The following is a 24601-nucleotide window of genomic DNA, read 5'->3' as shown; positions in this document are numbered from 1 at the left end:
ATATAAATAATATATGTTTTCTCTCCAGCATCATATCAAAGTATTTAGTAGTAAGTAATTTAACTGTATTTTATATAATAGTATTTATATAAATCTAAATGTACCAAAGTATTTTAAAAACCTTTTTCTGCCAACTTTTGGTAATATTAGGTCATCTTTCGAATTTTTGATTGTGAATGTTTTCGATGTATTTATATCCACATTGTGACATACAGTTACAGTATGTGGGTGATTTTAACACTCAGCTCAACTCCACTCATGGCTCCACCTCCACCCATGAGCCACATGTGACCTATTGTCAGGGTGAGGCTCTGGGTGCACTTGTTTCCGACGGTTCGACCGCTACACAGGACCAGGAGGCCAAGACTTGAACGGCGTGAGAGGTGCGGTGTTTCTGGAGCCATGGACTACCAACAGAAACTGGCCGAAAAACTCACCATCCTCAATGAGAGAGGGGATGGGGTGTTAATACGCATGAACTACATTAAGAAGGTGAGGGAGAATAGGAAGATTTATAAAGCAAATGGTCTGTTTAACAGAAATAAGGAACTTGACTTTCATCTCATATGCTTACGCCTAGGTAGTTTTGTCAGAATTTGCACCTGTGTGCAGTTATTACACAATACAAACATATATCTAAGAGTAAATACTGTATATCAGTTATTCACTGCTTAGGAATAAATTCAAATTTAATGATATTTAGAAATGTATTCATAAATGTATTTTGTCAGATTCCATAGATCTGTTAAAAGGGAGCGAGAGCTTGATTGTATAAAGACTAATCTACATTTGCATCTACAATACAAATAATAATGATTGTATGAAGCCAAACATATTAAAGTACTTTATTTGTAATACACGAAAGTAGTGCAGAGTATGAGGATGCAATCCAACGGTAATAACCCAGTAATGTTATTATGTTACTCAAAATCAAGAAACTCTCCAGGGGCTGTAACTTAAACTGCACTAAAGGAATGATGTGAGATAACTGTAACAGCTGTGTACTTTGTTGTATAGACAGCACTGTCTTCCAACTGCAACTGAGCTTATTTCTCCAAAGAGGAAGTGCAAACAGGAAGTTAGTCTGAGCTGTCAGTACCTCAAAATGTCAGTTATTCTGAACCAAATGCTGTGAAACTCACACATCAGATTAGATACAAAGAGACCAGGAACATATTATGAAGCAATCAAAGAATGTAATTAACTAATATACTGTACTCTAAGGTGACTCCGGTGAGAGTAGGCTATGATTGGTTATTTTGTCAACCCACACATATCTGGATGTGACATGCAGGAAGTGACATTCTGGTCATTAGAAAATAGAACATGTTTTGTGTAATGTGCACATGCACACATCCCCCTTTCGGTAACTCATTTTGAGCATGTGTATGCATGTACTTTATGGCTGCATTTATCAGGAGGAGAAGTGGACGGACAGTCTTATTTTGAGCCCAATGAGGATGTGCTGAGCATGCATGCAATTTTTTTTTTTTTCTTCTCACAGTCAGACTTCACACTTGGGAGCTGCTACACAGTCTTACATTCAGTTTCTAAACAGCCTCACAGGAGCAGTTCACTGTAAGCTATTCTGCTCAAGGTCTCTTAAAGGGTGGGTGTTGTTGAGGGAGGTGGGGAGAGCATTATTATCCACTCTGCCCACAATCTTCACAGCTAGTCTACGTCAATAGAATGCACAGAACATGGTTGCAAGGCAAATCAAGTATTCAACTGCCAAAACCTGAAATACTGTATGACAAAAACTTAACCAAGCGTTTTAGTATGATTATTGAAGTTGAAACTAGGGTTTTTCTAACAAATTGCGTTTTTGATTTAAAAAAGGATGTGGGAACTGTTCACATCCTCACATCTTTATCTTTTCCTAACCTCTGTTACAGACCTGTGCAGACCCTAAGACACGGCTGTCCCTCCTGACAGATAAAGCCATGGAGCCTGCCATCAAGTACATCAACAAGAAATTCCCCAACATTGACTTCAGAGGAAACATTGTATGTAGCAAGTATGATTGTAACCCTTTTCCTCCCACTTGCTTTCTACACAAGGACATGCTTGTAATGCTTCAGTGTTTCTTGTTTTTTTCTTTTTTGTGATGATGAAATTATTATTTTGTGATCTTGACGCAAAAAAGGATTGTTCAGTCAGTCAGTAAATAATGAGTCTGTGATCCATTGAAAACAATATGACTTTAGGTCGAACTGACAAGGAAGCTGTTTGACCGTTATTTTTTGTAATCACAAGCTAATATCTTCTGATCTCAAGAAAACAAATTATTAATATCGTATTATGAAATTGTAAAACAAATTACTTCTGAAAACAAAGTGTTATTAATGATCAGTGCTATCCAAGCATGTCATCTCTGGCCTTCCAAAACTCTATAACACTATCTCTACAATAAGTATATATGACATGCCTGACCGAGTTATTGCATGTTGCAGTTGTAGTATTATAATTATTAGTATTTGCTATATGATATATAAGTATCTGTTATTATGTACATACTATGTTCATATTTTTGTTTATTTCATGTAACATTTGCATATGGACGATGGTTTAAGTAGCAAGTGAAGCTAATTAACTTAAAAGAAGGATGGCTTTTCTCACAATGTTAAGCTCCGTAATACCTGACCAGTAAAGAAAAGTTATCATTATTGTTTTTTGCAGCAAAATCTGACCGGCATACAGCGACAAAAATCTGAAGTGTTGGCAGCTACAACAAGCTACTACGACTCTTTCCTGGATGTCATAGAGTTCAGGGTGATAGCCTCTCTTTTTTCACATAACATGACAAGATCAACAGCATAGGAAGAAACAGAAGCATAACATTACTACATTAACTACATTAACAAATTGTGAAAAACAATGAAAATGAAAAATAAATATATATTATTATATATTATATTATATATATTATATATTATTCTTTCTTTCTTATGAAAACACAAATCTGATAATAGAAGACAATGATGGTGTTTGCAGTATTCTATCTCTTTCCTGTTTTTTTGGTTTCCAAAATATATTTACATATAGATTGGTTTATTCTTATGTATGAAAATGATTGATTTTATTCCAGATATCAAGGACGGTTAGCTCACTGGGGTTTGGTGCTGCTTGTTACACCTCCCTTCACATTTGCATATTTCAGTGATGGAGGTCGCAGTAAGGCCCATGCATCCTCAGTATTTGTAAGATTGAGAAAAATGCAATCATTATGTTACAGAAATATGCAAATGTGTAATGATCACTGCTTCAGGAATCTATGAAAATGATGATGTGTTTAGGAAATAGGGCTTAACATGATTTAAATATTGCTTTTTGTTGTTGTATGTTTTCTAATCTATTCCTTCTCTGTTCTTCATTAAGGACCATGTTTATGAGTTGCTGAACACCATAGATGCCTGCCAGTGCTTCTTTGATATTGTAAGTATTCAATATGTGGCTGGTAATTGTTTGAGGTCAGGGTAAGCGATGAGGTCATGCACAACATCTGCTGATAATCTGACAAGCTGTCAGTCATTTATCTGTTTCTTCTGTTTACTCCTTACTGCTGCATGCTGCAGGTTACCTTTTCTCTCCTCACTGCCCACAGCCTTCTCCTGTTCAGTTTATCAGGGTTTTTTAATTATCATAATAAAGTGGCACCTCTTGCCTTGTGCATTATGTATATCCTACTGTATATTTCAGTGATGAGTGTGTCCTGTGATCTGGTCTGTACAGTTAATGTGGGCATTTTAAGCACCTCACAATGCTTTTATTTATTTGGGGAGCATCTATCAGCGCATTACCTTTTTTTCTTTCAAATATAACTGCAGATCCATTTGTCGCAATAGTGACTTAAGTCTCTTTGAATGAACTGTTATTATTGCAGCCATAATGCATTTCAGGGTAATTTGTCTTTGAAACCCTTAAAAGGACATGTGATGCAATTCCTTTTTAAACTGAAAAATAATATTAAAGTGATATTTCACCCCAAATCTATCATAATTTAACTAACCCTCTCAGCTTGAAAGGTGACAATAGTGTGCTTAGTGAGGGAGAATAGTTACAATGGAATCCCATGGAGGCAGGTTTTCAGGTGAGGAAAAGTACTTTTTAACTTCTGTCTCAGCATAACCCACTTCTGTCTGTATGCCTGGTAAGTTTCAGACGCTCTAGATTGATATAGCTAAATATAGCTTGTTTTAACAATTTTCTCTGTCAGTAAGGGAACTACAACCATTTTACAGCCACTTATATGTGTTTTATATTCCAAAAAAATTCAGCTGATCTCTATAAATCTATATGCTGGCAAATGCTTAAGACGATACAAAAAAAACATTTTTTTTGAAAGTCTTTTCAACCAAAAACACATAGGTTCAAACTGTGAGTGACAGTTAATTGTCTCCATTACCAATGTTAAATAAAAATGTCTTTCTTGTAGGTCTCCACGTTAGCTCTACTGATAGGAGGTGGTTTCAGTAATTTCATAACTACACTGATATTTTGATTTTAGGCAATCAACTTTGACTTCACCAAGAACTACTTGGATCTGATCATCACCTACACGTCTGTTATCATAACGCTCTCTCGCATTGATGACAAGAAGGCACTAGTGGGAATGTTCAACTGTGCCCATGAGATGACCAATGGGAGCAGGTGAGAAGACATACAACTGCTTGATGAAAGCAACATGGACTACAATGTAAACAGTGGGATGGATGCGTTTTCCTTTTACTCATCCCTATTGAGATAGCCTTAGGTCAACAAAGGGTTGTATTTGTTAAGTGCAGCTTTCTACTTTGGCTACCACAAACACTTCATTTAAGAGCTTTCATTAAAGCCTTTATGAGGTGTCGCATCTATCAATACGGCTATTTCTCTGATTCTCATAATTAATTAGAATATGAATTGCCGCAGACATCGACAGCCCACCACTAACCTTTTCTGAGTACCAAGTCTGCCCACTTCGCACAATATTTATTTAGACACTCCAAAATGATGCTTATCTCAATTTGAGACGTGAGCAGGCAGCACAAACATACACATTCAACGTGCACGCCACACACAGCTAAGCCCCTTGAGAGGGAACAGTTTCAGCTCTTCCGTATTTCATCCATCCAATAATAAAGCCGTAGAAAATGATGTAATTTATGAAATACCATACTTTTATCATCAGTGTTACAAATCCTTGTAAGTGACTCTAGATTGACACAATATTGACAATGCTGCATTATTATAATGTCCTACTTCTTTTCCCTGTCCTTGATTAATTGCATACTGTAATGAACCCTGCAGTGACCCGTCCTACCCACGGCTTGGCCAGATGTTTGTGGAGTATGAGCATCCTTGGAAGAAGCTCACTGAGGAGTTTGGCCCTCACACAAGGGTACGCTCAGTGTAAATATAAATATACAATACAGTACAAAGCTATAAACAGTTAAATAGTTGCTTTAATTGAAAGGTGGATGGTGGCAGAGTAAAGTAAACGAAATGTTCAGCTTAATTCAACTTTGTTTTAAAATCTGTGTTTATGTTCACATATTTAAACACACAACATAAAACTAAATGGATGTAAGTATGATATGGCCACCCAAACATTACACACATAGAGTACTGAATGTCATTGTTGAACATCTCATCCCAAAACCATTATTATTGTATTATTATCTGTATCGCTGATACAATAATAGTACAAATAATTTTTATTTTTACTTACTTCTCCGACACTGGCAGTTACACCGGTCTGTGTGGCTCATATTGTAAGATAAGCCTATTTGCAACAAAATGTAATCACAGCTTTTGAGCCTCTGTCTTGTTTTTGCCATAATTTGATGTGAAGTGTTTCCATCTCTCTATATCCCTGTCATTGTGCCTCTTCCTCCGTCTCTGCCTCTCTCCAGCTTCCTCACTCACTGTTTCCCTTTTCCTTCTCCATCCCTCTGCCAGTCTGTGACAGCGGCCTTGCTCTCTCTGAGGATGGTCTACCCACGCAGGAACCTGCCAGCGGAGCAGTGGCGGAGCGCCCAGCTCCTCAGCCTGCTCAGTGCTCCAGCTGCCATGCTGGACCCAGCCTGCTGTGACACTGTGAGTCCGCCCTCCGGTCAACTCTCCTCCTGTATTTATCTCTGTCAGAGGGAGAATGAAAGAGGAAGCTGGGTAGTGTCCAAACTATGTTTTTTCCAGTGATGTCAGGCACAGAATTGAGAGATGATGGCACAGCTAAATGATGCAATAAAAGTATGTGTTGTCTTGAAGGTCAGATACAGTCCACTTAACATTAGTAGCGTTGTAGTATGCCTCCCATTATAAAGCTATCTTTTAGAAAATCATTTGTTTTATTGTCTTTTGACCTTTCTGCTCTTACCTGAACTTGTATGTCTACCTATCTCCCTTTTTTAAATGGTTCAGTCCTCTGCCATCCTCTCTTCTGTCTTCGAACACCATTATGGCCCCTTTGATGTAATGTTGATCCCTGTTTTGCCCGTGGCTTTCTCATATAAGAACCACTAATCCAGCCAAGAAAGGGACCTCCAGGCAACAATTTCTTATGAAAAGATGCCATATATTTTAATGCAAATCACAGCCACTCATTTAAAGTCTTTAGAGAATACTAATAGGTATCTTGAGCTGTATCATAAAATGTACATTTTTGCATTTTTTATAAACCACATTTAGGGAGGAATAGTCAATTATTTGTATGGTGTAGAATCTCCAAAAACTATTGATTTTCTTTTGAAGGCGGAACAAGAATCGATTAGCAATTATGCCAAGATGCTGATGGCTACCAAATAGTTAAACTGACAGGATTTTACTTCAGTAATCTTTGTACATGAAAGGCTGCTGTGAATGTGTCTATATTGGCAGTTAATAAGCTTGTTGTTTACCACAGATGGCATGTGAATACCTGTCTATGGAGGTGATGGAGCGGTGGATTATTAGTAAGTATTCCTGTATGATAACTGCATCTATCTGTTCACTTTATACAAATATATAAGCATTGTGCAGCATTTTACAACCTGTTCTCACTCCCAACTCGTAAAATACTCACGCTTGGTGAGTTGCTCTCATTGTGGGATACTGATGCAAAATTCACCCTATAGCGTCTGTAGGGGACGCACCGGGCGGAGCAGCAGCTCGGCCGCAGGGCTGTAAGATGACGTAGTTTTAAGAGTGACAACGGTAGCAAGTATAGTACGGTAGTATGAAAGACCTAAAATCCGTGTAAGGCGGTCGGTTGGGTACAACACAGGACTTTCACCAAAGAGACCAGGGTTCGTGTCCCGTGCGTCACTGAAACGTACATTTTGTAACCCCACCCACGATCTTTTCCTAAACCTAACTGTCCCATTGTCATGCTGCATGACGTACATCCCGACCTAGAGCGTCAAAAAGTGACACCAATAGTCCCGACCCACAGCGTTAAAAAGTGACGCCAAGGGTCCCGACGTTTTGCGTCAATAACAAACGCCAAAGGCACCTGACCAAGCGTTGCTTTTTGACATGATAGGAGTGAGAATGTGTTGCATTTTAAGACATTTGCCTGTTTTGGTTTAAACACATTTCAGACACACTGACATCTCGCACGTATATAAAAATGCAGAACTACACACAACAACAGCATACTGTATTACTTGTTGTATCTTAAATGTTGCTGACTGTGCTTCTTGTAGTCGGCTTCCTGTTGTGCCACAGCAGCCTGAATACAAACCAGGCGTCCCAGGAGCTGTGGAAGATGGCTCTGCAGAGCGGTCTCTTCCTCGTCCTCACCAGAGATGAAGTACTCAACATACACAAGGTCTCCGAGGACCTTTTCGTCAGCATCAAAGGGTATGTATACTGCACGGCTACAGTATGAGAAATAGTCCTGGTGGATGAAAAATAATTTAAAAAGCAAGATAACAATGGGTGCAAGATAATGCACCCACATATGTCAGATAGTTAATAAAGCAGAACTGATTTAAAGATGTAATTTGAGTACTATTCTCATTTCACTGTAAGAGTACTGAACTGTTGAGGACCTCTGCTCTCTTTGATTGCTCATTAATTGTGGATATAAAGAGCTGGGCTGAGCCTATATCAGCAGCCTTAACGACCAGATACTTTACAGATACAGTACATAACAATGAACGTACTTTTAGGGGGAATTATTTTACATCACATTAATACACAGATTGCAAATAATGCAAACTTACTTGAATGCAACATTCTAGTAAGTACTTAAGAGAATACTTTTAACATTTTGAAGGCAACTATTGAGTATGTAAAGTATATATTTCTTTTTCTCTCCCCTCCTAAAACTACTGAAGCTAGACCAATTTAAAATTAGTATAGCATGTATTGTAATCACAACAACAAACAGAGTGCCTACATTTCATTACATATGTGCCTGCACATTGTGTCAATGACAACAAAATTTAATTGAATTGAACTGAAGTGACAACAAGAGTGAGGGTTGGGACCATAGTGGATAAGAAAAGCATGGAATATAGACTAAAAGTTAGGGAGAAAAGGTGATGAAGGTGATATAATATACTAATATACTATACTATATACTAGAGATTATAGTATAGTATTAACTGGTTACAGTGTATGACTTATTTGTATTTTTCACAAGAGTCTCAGAAGAATCTGATTCCACTGCAAAGTTAATACATGCCAAGACAAAGATAATATATATTTGAAAAAAGTCGACATTCCCTATAACTGCTTAAAATGCCATACAGTTAATTAGCTTCTTATCACATTTGTCGATTTTCTTTCTTTGTTTTTATCAGATATAGCAAGCGAGTAGCAGACATCAAGGAATGTCGTGAGCATGCTATACTCAACAGGTGAGACCAGCAGGAAACTAAGCAACGTTTTTACCACTTTTGTGTCATAAATATTCATTGATGTGTATTTACTTTGAAATGAGCTGTGGGAATCAAATGTCCACATCTATTTCCTGTGTTATTACCAGTGGAGCTATGCACAGAGAGAGGAGGCATTTTCTGAGAGGAGCGATGAAGGAATTATTTAAAATTCTGGAGGATGAACCTGGACTTCTGGGACCAAAGGTAGAAGCGCGGTAACAAGCATAACAGCTGTGCTCGAGCAATTTAAATCATTTCATTACTGCATGTTCAAAATGAAATTCTGGTCATATAACTTATAAAAAACAGCAGGCTATATTTTATCCAGCTTCCATCCTGGACATCTTGGACTCTGGGGAATATTTGAACGGGGGGTGGGGGTGTTCTTTGACTGAGCTAAGATTCTTTCCTAACATTCCTCTTTCTTCTCTGTTCTGTGTGCCAATCAAATCCCAAAGGCCCTGTTTGTCTTCATGGCTCTGTCATTTTCCCGTGACGAGGTCCTGTGGCTCGTCAGACACTCTGAGAATATGCCAAAGATAAAGACGCCCGAGGACTACATTGACAAGTAGGACATAGGTGTAAAGGAAGTAAACCGCTGTGGAGGTCACACTGTGTCATTTTAGTGTGCAAAAATCTGGCATCTATAGCAAGTTCTCCCTCGCTGCAACTTAAGATGTCTGTCCACATTGCAGCTTCTAGTTATTTAGTAGTGCAGTTATCCTAAAGTGTGCACAAGAGATTTTTACAATGGCTTATTTCTTTTTTTTTTTTACAAATTTTAATTATGAAAGGTAGTAAAAGAGTTAATTGTTAACAAATGTTTTGTGTTAAATTGCTTTTTTCTGTGTTTTTTTCCAGTCAGATGGCAGAGCTGATGTTCCACATGGAGAAGTTAAGAGGTCTGATGACAAAATACAACCATGTAGTTCAGCGCTACCATGTCCAGTACCTGGCGCAGTTTGATGCATTGGTTCTCAATGACACCATTCAGGTACCTGTAGATATATACTGCATGGACTGTAGAGTATAAGGTGCAACATACAATTCTGTGCATTTTTCTTTCATTTACTGAGGTGCAGAGAGTGGCAGCATATATTTAGAAATCAGTTTTTTCCTCTGCAGAACATCTATGTGTGTCCAGAAGAAGAGTCAGTCCTGATGACTTCATTTGTCTCAACCCTCTCTGCTTTGTCAATCAAACAGGGTAAACACAACAACATACTGCAGATTACCTTACCCAATGTTTATCTCTGTTTAAATGCAACATGAGAACTTCCATTTGAATAATGGTGCATTCAATTTTACTCTGCAGTGGAAAACAAAGAGGAGTTTGATTTCAGAGCACTTAGACTGGACTGGTTGAGATTGCAGGTACACTAGATAGGTTTGTTGCAACATCATCAAATAATCACACAATATTTTGTTTTTATTGCAAAACTCAGTGGTAAGGTTTTCTTTGTCTACTGTTTTAGGCCTACACAAGTGTGAACAAGGCCCCTCTTCCAATAAAGGAATACCCTGACTTAGCGAAGGTGATGAACTTGATTCAGTTTCACACCAGGATGGTGGACAGTGTGGAAGAACTATTGCAGGACACATCTGAATTGTCCATACTCGGGTCAGTCTCTTCTCTTCTCTTCTCTTCTCTTCTCTTCTCTTCTCTTCTCTTCTCTTCTCTTCTCTACTAAGGTGGAATAATTTGATGTCTTAAAGCAGCCATATTATGCTCATTTTCAGGTTCATAATTGTATTTTAAGGTTGTACCAGAATAGGTTTACATGGTTTAATTTTCAAAAAACACCATATTTGTGTTGTACTGCAGTGCTCTCTCTCACTGCTGCAGATCCTCTTTTCAGCTGGTCTCTGTTTTAGCTACAGAGTGAGACCTCTTTTCTTCTTCTGTACTATCTTTGATTGCACTGCACATGCCCAGTAGCTCAGATGTAGATCATGTCAGCTAGCTAGCTCCATAGACCGTAAAAGAAAGGCTGTTTCTACAACTTTGCTCAGTTACAAGGCAGGATTAGCTGGGAGACTTCTAAATGAGGGCGCACATGTAAGTAGTTCTTTTGTAGATTATGGTGAACTTGTGTGTTGTAGCAGTGCTTTGCTATTGAGAACGAGGTAGCATGCTAGCGTTAGCATGCTAGCGTTAGCCATAGCGTTAGCATGCTAACGCTACGAGCTAATGGTTGCGGTTAGCCTGCTCGTTTCGGCTTGTGACGTCACAAGCCATGCCGATTTTGAACAGCTCACCCAGAGACTGAAGGCAGGACACATTCAGAAACTGTATCTCACTCTAAACAGCATGGGTGGATTTTTTTCAAAGTTTGTATGTGTGTGGAAGCACCAGAGACACAACATAACACCCCAAATCCCAGAAAAAGTGATTTTTTCATAATATGGGCACTTTAACTATATATTCTCTTGTTTGTTTCCCAGTTACTACCCACGTGTCTTTGAGAAGATGTTTAGCCAGAGCAGTGAGGAGATGACCATGAAGCGTTACCTCATGGCCTTCCCAGCTGTCTGCTCTCACTTCAGCCAGTGTGGACACCCTCTCTGCCCAGAAGAGGTCAGTGTTCAGTCATTTGCGTATCAAGCTATTAATCATCAGCATAGACACTGGTTACACTTTAACACTGCATTGTGACAGCAACATATCTTTGTATTCATCCATGACAACTTTTTTAAATTATACTTAAATATAGTTTAAATGTTTGCCAGTTCAAGGAGTCCGGCCTAAAACCGAGCCTATACAGTAAACAGTGGAGTAAATGCAACTATAGGAAAGCTATGGGAGATAATATGCCTTCTACCTTTTGTGTGCGTACTGGATGTGTGTGTTCAGGATTTTTCTGTGCCTTCATACATGCCTAACTGTGTCCTCTGTCGTTGTACATACAGTATATGTACGCTAACACATACTGCACTTGTTTGTGTGTCTAGACAGAGGCAATGGAGAAGAGGAGTCTGCACCTGTGTGTGACCTTCCTGGAGCAGATAGCCAAGCAGACCAGCAGTGTTGTATTAGAGATATGTGCTGAGCAGTGCAACCTCAATGACCAGGTGAAGTCCATTTCAGGTTTTAAAAAACTCATTATCTAGCGCAGATGGATTCCGCCATACTCCATATCCAAATATAATCACACTAGTCTCAGCTAGCCATCAGTGGGTTTAGCTGTAGCCAGTGGACAGACTTGAGAATTTAAATGAAATGATAAGACAGGTCTACAACTCTGGAGTTGATGTTTCTCTGATTGAGGAAAATATGTGGAAAGTATTTACTTCTTGACTGAGTACGTCCAACATGAATGCAAAACTTCCAAGTTTGTCTTTGAGCATGTTACCCAATATTTGCTTGGCTAAATTCGTCCTCCCTCTATCTCTCTCTCTTTCTTTCCCCCTTCTTTTCTCCTTCTCTGACCCCTTAGCTGCAGGCCAAGCACTGTGCCGAGGCCATCAGCGCAGCTCGCCATAGAAAGCAAAAGAAGCCGGTGCCAAAGAAGGGAGAGGTCCAAAAAGAGAAACCAGGCGCTGAAAGCCTGAGAAAAGACCGGGCCGTCGTTACCAAGTCAGCTTTTCTTTTTGTTTCCCCCACTTTCTCTACTTATCTCTCTGGCTGCTCGTAATAATAACACTGAATTTGCAGATGTTTTAGAAAGGTGAAATTATTACATCCCTGATTTTGGGAGACATGCAGCATTATCAACAGCACTTGTTCCAGGCAAAGTGCACTCAAATAAACATTTGTCAGCATTAATGCAGTTCATGTTGGTAGAAATATTTTAATATCTGCTGACATTTCCAAATGTGCTCCTTCACCCCATGACACTTATCAGAAAGACAGGATTAAAATGCTCTAGTCTATAAGGCATTGTTTGTTTGGAAATTTATTACTCTTCAAGTTGAATCAGTCAGGGTTGACAGGTACTGAAACAAGCTATTAAAAAATAAGAAACAAAATGTCTCAGTGTATTAAAAAACACCTTTACTGGCAACACATTTTATGTTGGTGTTTTCATTGTTTTGATCATATTCTGCATGTAGCTACAGTTAGAATGCTCACTAATTAAGTCTGAAGATTTGTAATTCTGTCTCTCTCCCTCCTCTCAGTTTTCCTCCTTGCTGCCTTTAATTTGGAGATTTTTTACAATTCACCAACGTTTTTATTACCTTATTTGTCTGAGAAAAACACATCCATGTGTCCTAAAGACTCCCTTCCCTCTCTCTTTCTCTCTCTCCATCTTCTACTAGTGTGGACAAGATGCATCTGATGCTGACAGAGCTCTGCTCCTGCTACAGCCTCTGCAGTGACTTTATTGTCTTCGACCACATTGTCGTTCCCACAGAGTTCCTCCTTTCGCATCTGGAGATACGCCTTTCTGAGTATGTTGAGTGGGGATGGGTATTTGTCTGAAAAATTGGATGATGTGATGAGGCCTGAGGGTGTTTAAAAAGCCCCTGAGGTAACATTTGCAATTTGTTTCTTCCCCTATCTCATGTGCAGCAGAAGTTTTTTGTTTGTTGCATATGTCACTTCAGCGGCTCCATAAACAATTACTGTCAGAAATGTGCTAATAACTGACATGAGCGCCTGCTTTCATTGTGAAAGGGACACATTGTCCATGTAATATTGCTTCCTCTGCCAGTGCATAAATGTGCTGTACAATTGTACCTCAGTGTACCAACATTACACTGTTTTGACTTTATGTCCACTCTTATGCTTGAATGCCCACATGCACACTGTCCAGTTGCCTGGCCTCCCTGCTGAACAGGGGCTGTAGAAATGTTAAACACTCTGATCAGGATGGGACAGAGCACTAGGAAAACTCAAAATCATTTCAAGCTGCATTTTCTTCAAATTGTCACTCACAGATTTGCACACAGTTTTTTAGACAATCAGTTGGAGCTTGTCTACTGTGAAATGTCTCCTCCATTACTATGATGAACCCTGCTTTTTAGGGATTGGTACCAGGGCAACCTAATGTTTCTGTGTATATGCTCTGCTTTGTCTCCCTGTCTTTGCTGATGATTATCTCCCCTGTCACCCTAAAATTAGCGCCCTTGAGTAGCAGCATGCTCGCAGCGATTGGTCCTTCCATGGCCAAAATTGTAAATACAGTCTAGTCAGGGAGAGAATAAGAGAGAATGAAGGGCCCTGTCAAAAAAACAAATACAATTGCAGTGAAGCCCTGGAGCAGTGAATGTGCTGACCTAATGAGAGTATAGTACCATGCCACCATGGCTCGTTTAACCCGTTTTAAGGTCCCATCTGTCCGCCCTCAGCCCACTCTGGCCTGGTGATAAGTGACGTTGGATAAACATGTTTCTCCAGGATCATCGTGAGAATGGCCAATTACAACCAGACCACCCAGGAGATAGCCCGTCCCTCTGACCTCCTGGCGGGGTTAAGAGCCTATACAGCCAGCCTGCACAGCCTCTCCAGCTACATCAATGTGGACATCACCCGGCTCGTGAAGAACATCTTGCTGCAGCAAACACAGCCGCTGGACTCACGTGGAGGGCAGACCATTACAACCATCTACACAAACTGGTGTGTGTAATAAAAATAGGTGCATCTACTCTATGCTACATGCATGTGTCCATTTAGAACACATAAGTAGCACACACAAGCACATCCTCTTGGTTTCTCTCACTTTCACTCTCTTTAATTCAAACATCTGTTGAGTAAAGGTTGAAGAAGTTTTGTTTTGTTTTTCTGCACTTCAGGTACCTGGAGAGTCTCTTGCGTCAGGCCAGCAACTCCATCATCGTTCACTGTCCCACGATGCAATGCTTCGTCAACCAGGCTACTGACAACGAACCAAGTTTCAGAGCAGAGGAGTTTTCAGATGTATTAGGTCAGACCCCAGAGTTTAATTATAGTAATTTAATCCGTGGCATAAATCAATGTCAATATGAGCCTTACGGTATATCTCTCATTACATCTGGATGAATTCTCATAGCTCAAGTTAAAAGTGCTACTACTGGAAATAAATTTCTATCACCTCCGGCTTTCACAACAAAGGACGTACAGGAAATGTTGCATCGTAGGATAAAGGAATTCAGATGACAGTCATCAGTGACATTCAGAGCTGAGTATCCATAGTAACAACTCTAACTTTTGGAGAGGTTTACTATGAACTTGTCCATGCTGTACACTAAATAATGTATTTAAGTCACTGCAAGTTATGGAGAATTTCAGTCATGTGGGTGTAATGTGGTAACAGTTTGCCAAAAAACAAACACCTTGCTACATATTTATATTATTTCATTTTAATATTAGAAGGTTTGCAAGCAAAAAGACATCAGTTAGATAGATTCACGTTTTGCTGACACATATTTTTTTACCCTTGACAGAATCAAAAAGTTCCCCTGTACGCTAAGGTTTAATGATCACGGGCCAACAGATCCAAGACATGACTTGCTCCTAAAAACTTGAGATCTCTGTGACACCACATGCAGAGGGAATGTTATTGCTCAAGACGATGTGGAGCTTGTTATTGTGGAGGTGTTTTCTTTCATGCTGCCTGTCATGCAGTTTATTCAGACACTTCCTGGCTAATGTAGAGTTGAGTATTGCTAATCATCTCCCCCGCTCTTTCGTTCTTGCCTTGTAACTATTTCAGCATCACTTGTCTCTCCTCCACTTAGCCTTCCTTTCTGCCTACACACTACTGTACCTTGAAAGAGCGCAAGCCTCCTTATGGCTGTATTAAGGCTATATTCACTCCACTTGGCTCAGGCTAACATTATAGAGATGCATACATAAGTCATGCACACCCACGGTACCTTGGAGACCACTGCACTTCACTAGACGCCCCTGCACAGTGTCATCATCATTGTCTATATTTACTCCGTAGTAGTGAGGTATCTGCGTGCCTTACAGTGACTCACTCACTGATCCATTAACACCTCCAATTTTAACCACACATGTCCTTATCCATCCATATTCAGGCAGAGATGTTGAGCTGAGTGAAAGGTCTAATAGCTGCAGTTGTCTCTCTCTCATTGATTCAGCTACACTCACAAATCAAATGTTAGCTTTCTTATTTTTGTCACTGTAGAGAGTCAAGCTTTGTATTAGACTCATGTAAAAACACCACAGTGACAAACAATACGTCTCCACCTGAGTTGGTTTCTGTTGTGCATTTTTGTTAACACGTTTGGCTGCTTGACATCAGCTTAAAATCAACTGATGCATCTGTGTATCACTCATCTCCCTCCATTCATGATACTTAAATTCTTCATGTCACCTTCTGATCAGAGTTACAGGCCCTGGCGGAGCTAATTGGTCCATATGGCCTGAAGTTTCTGAGCGAGAACCTGATGTGGCACATCACCTCTCAAGTCAGTGAGCTAAAGGTACAGTATGATGCCATGGGCTTGTTTTAAGGACCTAGATCAGTGGCCTGCTGACGTTGGTATACATTTAGGATTACTTCTGCCCTACAAAGGCAGAGAGCAGTAACATCAGAAGCAGTGTAGTTGAGAAAAAATAGTTGTAAAACTTTCAGTTTATGCCCTGATTATTTTACCTTCCAAACAATAATTGCCATTGACACTAATACCTAAAATAGGCAGATAATCTATTGTACTATGCATTATATCTACCAAAATAATACTTTTTACAAACAATCAGTCAAAAAGTCAAATTCAGGTCTTAACTCCATTTTGACCAGATGTGTAGTTTACAAAGGTACAGTCAAATCTATGAGCACAGTAGTAAAACATAAATGTTTCCTTTGAGATGCATTCTAGTGAATTATAATAATAAATTCTAATAATTCACACCATTCTTCAATTTGCAAGAAAATGTGTGCATCTGGAAGCATTTTTTTGTACTTCAAAGCGACCTTTATCTTGTCAAACTCATGTATCTCTTTTAAAACAGTTGCTACTGCTGTAGCCTATAGGCTAATGTGTCAGGCTCCACAATTTGACACCTATGATTGAAGTAAGGAGCTCTTACTGAGAAACAGCTCTGTCACAGCTATAACCTCTCGCTATCATATCTCCCACCTGAAGGTGATTTTATCACTCATCTCACTTCCTTCTCTTCTGATAGAAACTGGTGATTGAGAATATGGACGTCCTGGTACAGATGAGGAACAACTTTGATAACCCCGAGGAAATGGCCAATCTTAAGAAGAGGCTGACAGGTGAGAAGTGGATACAGGAAGATGAAGAGGTATAGGTGGTTGAAAAGGAAATAATGAATGAATAAAAGCTGCAGGTGTAGAGAAGGAGAGGTGGTGGACAAAGTACAAAGTGAGGAAAGGAACAGAGAGAAAAGAAACAATAACAAGAAGCAAAGGATGGGTACTCCAAATAATTCACTTGAAACAGAAGCCCTCATCATTTCTCTACTGACTGACATACACATACATATCTTTGGTTTACCAGTGGACCAGCAGTCCTTTGTACGTCACTTATTTTATTCAGGCAACATGATAGAAGCGGGAACTATCATCAGTACTTTCAGGCACCAATGGACAGGTGCAAGACAAACTAAATACATTTTTTTAAACAATTAGGGAATAGCCACCCCTCAATATCTTTATATCAAGTCTCTTGGAATTCTTTAGGGAGCCATTAGTCAGAAGCAAAAGCTCATTGAATTAACACAGGGAATTCACTCACAAATTATCTTCTTACATTTTTCTTTTTATTAAATCATTGTGTGAGGATGCTGTAGTAACTCTTGCTAATAATCGCATGATAGAATCTTGTTACTTGGTCACCTTTTTCTCAAGCAGCACTCTCGTTTTCTTAGAGCACAGAAATTAATTGCAAATTTGCAAATAACCAGGTGAGATGTCAGACACTTCAGAATGATAAGCCGACATCTTCTTCTTCATTACAACAGCAACTAGTCACACATCCACCCACAGTGTTGCAGGTCACAGCTGTCCTGCTTCACATACAGCAGCGAGCATCTCATCAGTTTTAAATGCACTTCTAGGTGGAGAGAACGTGTTGAAGAGGATGACCATCATTGGCGTGATCCTGTCCTTCAGGTCGATGGCACAGGACAATCTGAAAGATGTAATGTTCAACAAGACTTTATGATCATTGAAACTGGCTGATACGCTGATGAAAATGAGTTTTTTTTTTAAGTCTCAAAGTTCTCAAGGTTCACTTCCTAGCTTTTCACTAGCAAGGACCCCACCATCAACCAGATACGTTTTGAACAATTTAATAATGAAAGATGATTGGAATGCGAGGCATGAAATCGCTGGAATGCGAGAAGTAAAGTCGCTTATAGTCATCAGTTGACTTGATGTTGACTGCATTTGGGGAGGCTTCGGTAGGGAATTCGCCGTAGCACCCGGGCATGACGGACCCCCTTAGGACCTAAAGAAGAGGAGAAAGGAGATGAACAGAACGAGGGTGGGAGGGACGGGTGCAGAATGCGGGAGTGAATAACAGGAGAGGGTTAGGTGGGTATTTATAGGAATACCGAATGAGGCATTTTTGAGGTGTGGCCCTGCTCCTGAAACTCTGCTAGGTAGCATCAATTCTGGAGCCTTTAACTGCATCTCACAGTCTTCATCAGCAGTTGGAGTTGCACAACAATTCGTATGATATCTGTCGAAATTACCGTGACCGGTGGAAGGCTCTAGAAATAGAGCTAGTAAGTGGACCTTGAGTTAAGATTGTCTTTCTTTTTGGTCAAAGTTTATAACAGTTTTACTTCTTTTTTTTTAAAGACCTATGGAATAACAGGTTATAGTACATTATTGTCCTGTAGTGTCCCTGTTTATCTTTTCAATATTTAAAACAATAGATCACTACCTAAGAAAACCTAAAACATCATCAGGAGAATTATGGTTCTATGCACTGCATCTCTTGTTATATAGAGCTGGAAGAAAACTGACCGCTTGCTATATAAAGTCTTTCCCTCATCATGTACTATATGATCACAGTAATATTGTTTCATTTAATCCTATAGGTCCTGAAAAAGCATTGCCCGTATCTAATCGGGCCCATGGAGTGCCTAAGAGATTTCATCTCTCCTGAAACCGACATCAAGGTAAAACACTGCTTGTGTATTACAACTACACTCTAGAAACGGCATCCATATGTTGAGATCCCACAGAGGACTTGAAGTGCAATAATCAGGGTCTAACTGTGCATGAATCATCCCATCACAGTTTATCAAGAATATTAACAGTTTATTTTCACTGGGCCGACTTATTGAGGGAGAATATGGGTTGAAGGCATATTATTGTGTTTACATTCATCCATAACATATTTACATTTGAAACTGGGGAATTGACTGATTTCCATCAGAGGTTAAGAATGAAGAATATATAGACAATGTGCAACAGCTGATCTGAGAGATGCAGAGGAACAATTTTTTTCTATTCTCTAGTACCCACCAAATTAAATTCCTTATCTCCCTCTGGAGCAATCCATGTGACAGTGAGCCATGAACTCCCCCTCCCTTACTTACGTCTGGCCTCAGATTGAGGCATGACAGCCGTGCCACAGCCGGGGCCAGCATAACCCCAAAGACGTCAGCAGCCCCGACATGCCTCCGTGAGAGAGACTGTGATCGTCGCTGCAGCTCTGCGGTCTAAACCACATCAGTGGAAACATTCTGCCCAGACAGGCTAACCATGCATGCAACCAGAAATAGGGCGGATCAAAAACCTGTGTGTCATGACAATGGCACCCATCGCTGATTTAGTGTCATTACACATACAGGCCTATGTCACTTTTGTGGCTGCTACATAAAATGCAAAGCACACCTCATTATCCTACTGGTCATGTTTTTGTGGTTTTATCAGTTTATCAGCTATAAATTGGAACTAAATTATGAAAATTGAAATGGTCCATTGAATTTAAATTATACTTCATGTCTGCATTATGCACCTCTTTGCTGCAGAAGCGTCAAACTGCCTATTTTAGCTGCACTTCACTTAATGCTTTATGACCTTACAGGTGACTCTAAGCGTTTTTGAGCTGGCTTCTGCTGCAGGGTTGACATGTGATATTGATCCTGCCCTCGTCGCAGCTATCCGCAGTATGCAGACAGGTAACGCTAAAACTATTAGTGCCACTATGTACATAGCTTGATCTAATGGCTTAATGCAGTCATCGGGAAAGTAGAGTGTTCTTTCATATCTTAATGTTTTCTATGAAAAACCGGCAGATAACACGTCACTTGATGAGGAGTACAAGCTTTCCTGTTTGCTGCTGGTCTATATCGCCGTGTCCCTGCCTACCCTGGCCCTGGACCCCAACTCTTTCTACAGCCGAGAGCATGGAGGTGCATATCAATTCATTCATGTATATATATATATATATATATATATATATATATTTTTTTTTTTTATATACTACATTCAGTCTTATTCATTTGCAATGCTGTCTGCACAAATTTATTGTTATTTTTGTCTTTTGTCTAAGATTCAGATTTTGCTTTTACTTTTTTACGTTTTGTGTTTTTTTTTATTTAATGAGCATTGTTGGAGGTGCCTGAGGCCTAAGACTTTCATTGCCAATGAATACTTCTGTTATTGTTGTGCACATGACAATAAAGAATCTTGAACCTTGAAAATACTCATCACTACCTCTTCCAGCCATTACTTACAGTACCAGCTGTTGATACTGTATAAAAAATGTGCTCCACCCCGAAACATTAGGCTTATTAGCATCTTTGTGCATCATACTTTCCAGTCCGACTGACGTGGTCCAAAGCAAAGTATGTTGGTTAATGAGAAACACGTTTCTGTTGAGAGACTTTTGTTTACAGATAAGTTCGGCTGACGTGCATCGATACAGTTACTGTTGGCATGTGGCCCTGCTGACCCTAACTGCTTGGCTCCGAGCCTGGACCATTAAGAGCAGCAAATAGCCGAGATTTCTACCAAAGCACAGGGTGGCGTTTGTCTCAGATTATTTTCTTTGTCTCTATTTTCCATTGGCATGTTGGAAATAGATTTACCCTGTGAGCCTGAGGAAGTACACTCAGTATACTTCCTCTCTAGTGTTACGGATCACTGAGTAAATTTCTCTAATTGTCGGGCCACAAAAACGTCCTCTCTGTGGCTAGAGTTACAGGAGATGCTATTCTGTTCTTTGTATTAGTCAGTATTTAATGTTGTGTTTTCATTTTGCTCAGGCCACAACAACAACATCCACTGTTTGGCTACAGCTATCAACCAGCTGGCTGCTGCCATGTTCACTGTTCAGAACAAGAACATAGAGCAGCACCTGAAAGAGTTTCTCCTGGTGAGTGGCAAACATTTTATTAAGTTTCTTACTATTCAAATTCAATAATAAGGTCAGATTTTACCTAGTCTATATCCACGACGTCCACTTCCAGGATTGCTCCAGTGCTGCCCATGATGTTGTGATTGGTTTAAAGAAATGCCAATAAACCAGAGCATGTTTTTCTCCTGCTGTGTGGACTAGCCAGACCCTCCTCTGCAGAGCTGAGGAGGAAGGTCTGGCAAAGTGAGAGTAGATTTTACCAAATGTTCTGTCTTCACAAATTAGTAAATTAACACAGTGCACTGCTTGGGGTCACAACTTTAGGGGTAACAAGAACCTTCGTAGGAAATAAGAAAATCCAAATTCTGCTAAATAAAATTTTGTTTGATATTTTAGACTTCCCTCAAATTTTTTCTTTTTTGTGTGTGAAATACTTTACTTCTTCAGGCCTTGAAAAAAGAAGCCTCAGAAGGGAAGAACCCTCTTCAATTGAATTGTGCATACCTGACCTGCACCCTATAAAGAGGGGTCTTAAAGTGCTCATATTATGCTCATTTTCAGGTTCATAATTGTATTTAGAGGTTGTACCAGAATAGGTTTACATGGTTTAATTTTCAGAAAACACCATATATTTGTTGTACTGCACATTGCTGCAGCTCCTCTTTTCACCCTGTGTGTTGAGCTCTCTGTTTAAGCTACAGAATGAGACATCTCACTTCTGTACCATCTTTGTTGGGAGTCGCACATGCGCAGTAAGTACTGCTAGCTTGTCAGTTGCAGAGTATGAGGGCGTGCCACGCTAGCAGCTAGGTGAGCATTATAACGTGTGTTACTTACTTTAGGCTTTTTCACTTTGGAAACCTATAACATGCACAAAAAAGATATATAACACAATAAAGGAAAGGGAAAAAGGCAAAAAGCACAATATGAGCACTTCAAGTAGACATTGCTTTGTATTAAGGAGCAAGCAAAAAGGTCAGGGAGCACTGACTTAAAATTGTGAATTGCAGAAAACACAGATGATCATGACATGGTGCAAAGAATCATACATCTTCAAGCCATAAATGTAATAAACATATGACACAGGATTAATTGTTTCTTGGGCACACTACTCTGACAATATTTCAGTTTAAGAACTTTTTAAAAACACTGCCAACCTTTGCCATAGTTGAGGTTGAGTCCAACAGTGTAAAAATGTTCCAGTTGTTTGATCTTTTTTAACTTTGTGTTATTCCACAGCTGGCCTCCTCCACTCTGCTTCAGTTGGGACAAAACGTGGAAAAAATGGAGAGCAAAAACCGAGATTCCATCTACCTGCTCCTACACGGGGTAGGTTTAGTACATTTCTAATCATTGCTTTTTAAATTGACAATAAGACACAATTAAAAATACACCAATGAGCAACACTGTTGCACTGCGTGACATGTTCCTTCATTATGATGAACATGACTGCAGTGGTTTGGGTCAATCCCACATACAACGTCCTGCTGCCTTAAATACTCACTAGCACACCAAATGTGTATTAATCCACTGCTGAAAATAGTCCCAGTATTTTCTTCTGTTTGAGTATGTTTGCTAAAAACTACAGTGCCCAGCTGTTTAGGAAATTACTCATAGGAAAATATATAGTGACATAAAGATTTACGTTATCAGTAGAAGTAAATAGACTTGGATTTTGGTGTTTTAATGGGATTTGTTAACAATAAGAAAGAGTTTTAACACTTTCAACACTAATTTACTCAGATTGTGGAGGAGTCTCCGTTCTTGAACCAAGACATGCTGGAGAGCTGCTTCCCGTATGTCCTGCTCCGTAACGCCTACAGAGAGGTGTACAGGTCCTACATCGTCACTCTGGGCTGAAGACTTTGTTAAATATTGTAACCTTTATTTATCTAACATACTATTTTAATGTGCATGCATGTTTTGTTTTCATTTTTCAATCTCTTGTTCATACAGGGCTGCACATTCACACTGCGTTAACCATGACCCATTTGTTGATAATGCTTCCTGTGAGTCAGCGTTCCTTATGTACCCATTACAAAAGATTTTACAAACTCAAGCCTTACTTTTATGGTGCTTATCTGCCAGTATTATAGTGTAGATTTATGACTGCTGTAGTAGACTGCTTGAATAATTCAAAAGCAAATCAGGTATATTCTGTAACATCTCTCTAATAGTTCATATATCAGTGCCATGCATAAAGAAACAAATGTTTTAATAGATTATTGTTTTAATAGTTGGTGTATAACATTATTTCCTACAACATTTTCCACAAATAAAGATTATAATCATATGCTATTTGTTTTCTTTTTAGTCTATTTTCAACAGTGTTCCTATTTCCAGTCCGTCATCCACCCTCGATACCCTCCCACCAATCCTCCTTTTTAATGTACAATTTAAATGATGCACTTTGGTTTTGCAGAACCAAAAGAGCTTGTTGCTATATTTTGTTTGCCTCACTGGAGATCTGGATCTTCACATCCAATTGGGTGTAGTGTGTGTGTGTGTGTGTGTGTGTGTGTGTGTGTGTGTGTGTGTGTGTGCAAGTTTGTATTCAGCATCTAAGGCAGAGGGACCCAGCCCTCTCACAAGAGCTTTACAGGTTGAATTCCCACTACAGGCAACACTTATGTGAACGCAGTTGAACATTCATGAATAAACCCATGAGGGATCCTTAAAACAGCACATAACCAAGTCATATTTGATGTAAAATCACAAACAGAAATAAACAGTATGAGTGTGTGTTAGTCTCACAGACTAAGAAAACAAACGGGCCTTAGTGAGATAATGAAGTAGCCTATATAATGTCCCATTTAGGGAAAATGAATGATAATGGCCAAAAGTACAAATATAAAAGTACAAATATAAGATCCAGTTTTAAAAAAAAAAAGACATTTTCTTTCACTTATAATTTTGTTATGTGGAGAGGGATGCCAGATGGGAGGTTTGCTCATCATTCTTATTTCATCATGCTCTGCATTAGGCACCAACCAGACTTGTAAGCTGCCTCTTTTTCTCCTTGTGAGATCCTTAATGGTTCTGTCATTTCTTTTTACTGTTAAAGATTTTATAGGAGTGTTTCCTGTCTGCTAGTACCTCATCGCCAGCATTTTATATGACAGTAACACTTTACTTTAACCCCTCTCTATTTAAAATGTATAACACACTATGTTGTAAGCAGATATAACAATTTATACTCCTCTTGAATGGAGGCTGGTGTATAAACAGATTATAAATGACATTATGGTAAAACAAAATTGTAATAATGTTAAAAGTTGTAATTGTTGACAAATGTTGTACATAAACATGTATAATGTCCTTATATATGCTTACAACTACATTATAATGTGTAATGTGTTAACCATTTATTAAATGGTTATATGCTGCTTATAAAATTACATTAAAGTAAAGTATCACTGATATGATGTTTGCTTTCAATGCAAAAATACTTACAGTACATATAAAATTGTATTATAAGTAGTTTTAATAGTAGTTGTAGTGATAGTATCATGTGTGTTTTAAGG

General features: G+C 39.1%; 1 protein-coding gene across 1 annotated transcript; it reads left to right on the top strand.

Moving 5' to 3' along the window:
• The first annotated feature begins 283 nt into the window (after nucleotides 1-283).
• On the top strand, nucleotides 284-23371 carry nckap1l (NCK associated protein 1 like). Its single transcript, XM_031301753.2, has 31 exons — nucleotides 284-492; nucleotides 1896-2006; nucleotides 2680-2772; nucleotides 3379-3435; nucleotides 4508-4650; nucleotides 5290-5380; nucleotides 5941-6078; nucleotides 6884-6932; nucleotides 7665-7821; nucleotides 8769-8825; nucleotides 8954-9050; nucleotides 9305-9414; nucleotides 9708-9840; nucleotides 9972-10053; nucleotides 10162-10220; nucleotides 10322-10467; nucleotides 11292-11424; nucleotides 11799-11918; nucleotides 12284-12423; nucleotides 13107-13238; nucleotides 14188-14406; nucleotides 14583-14713; nucleotides 16120-16217; nucleotides 16921-17014; nucleotides 17818-17900; nucleotides 18808-18888; nucleotides 19803-19896; nucleotides 20014-20130; nucleotides 20986-21095; nucleotides 22317-22406; nucleotides 22821-23371. The coding sequence occupies exons 1-31, from the start codon at nucleotides 403-405 to the stop codon at nucleotides 22935-22937; spliced, it is 3372 nt and encodes a 1123-aa protein (XP_031157613.1). The 5' UTR covers nucleotides 284-402; the 3' UTR covers nucleotides 22938-23371.
• The last annotated feature ends 1230 nt before the right edge of the window (nucleotides 23372-24601 follow it).

Source organism: Sander lucioperca, chromosome 6, assembly GCF_008315115.2.
Source record: "Sander lucioperca isolate FBNREF2018 chromosome 6, SLUC_FBN_1.2, whole genome shotgun sequence".
In the NCBI taxonomy this organism is placed as follows: domain Eukaryota; kingdom Metazoa; phylum Chordata; class Actinopteri; order Perciformes; family Percidae; genus Sander; species Sander lucioperca.
The sequence above is the reverse complement of the archived record's forward strand: the minus strand, read 5'-3'. Positions and strand labels throughout refer to the sequence as shown.

What these genes read in the sequence shown, in the direction of transcription:
- nckap1l (XM_031301753.2), top strand. Translation starts at nt 403, where the DNA reads ATGGACTACCAACAGAAACTGGCCGAAAAACTCACCATCCTCAATGAG. An exon ending in GATGGAGCGGTGGATTATTA is followed by an intron (nt 6,933 to 7,664) that starts GTAAGTATTCCT and finishes TGCTTCTTGTAG; the next exon opens with TCGGCTTCCTGTTGTGCCAC. An exon ending in GAGCATGCTATACTCAACAG is followed by an intron (nt 8,826 to 8,953) that starts GTGAGACCAGCA and finishes TGTTATTACCAG; the next exon opens with TGGAGCTATGCACAGAGAGA.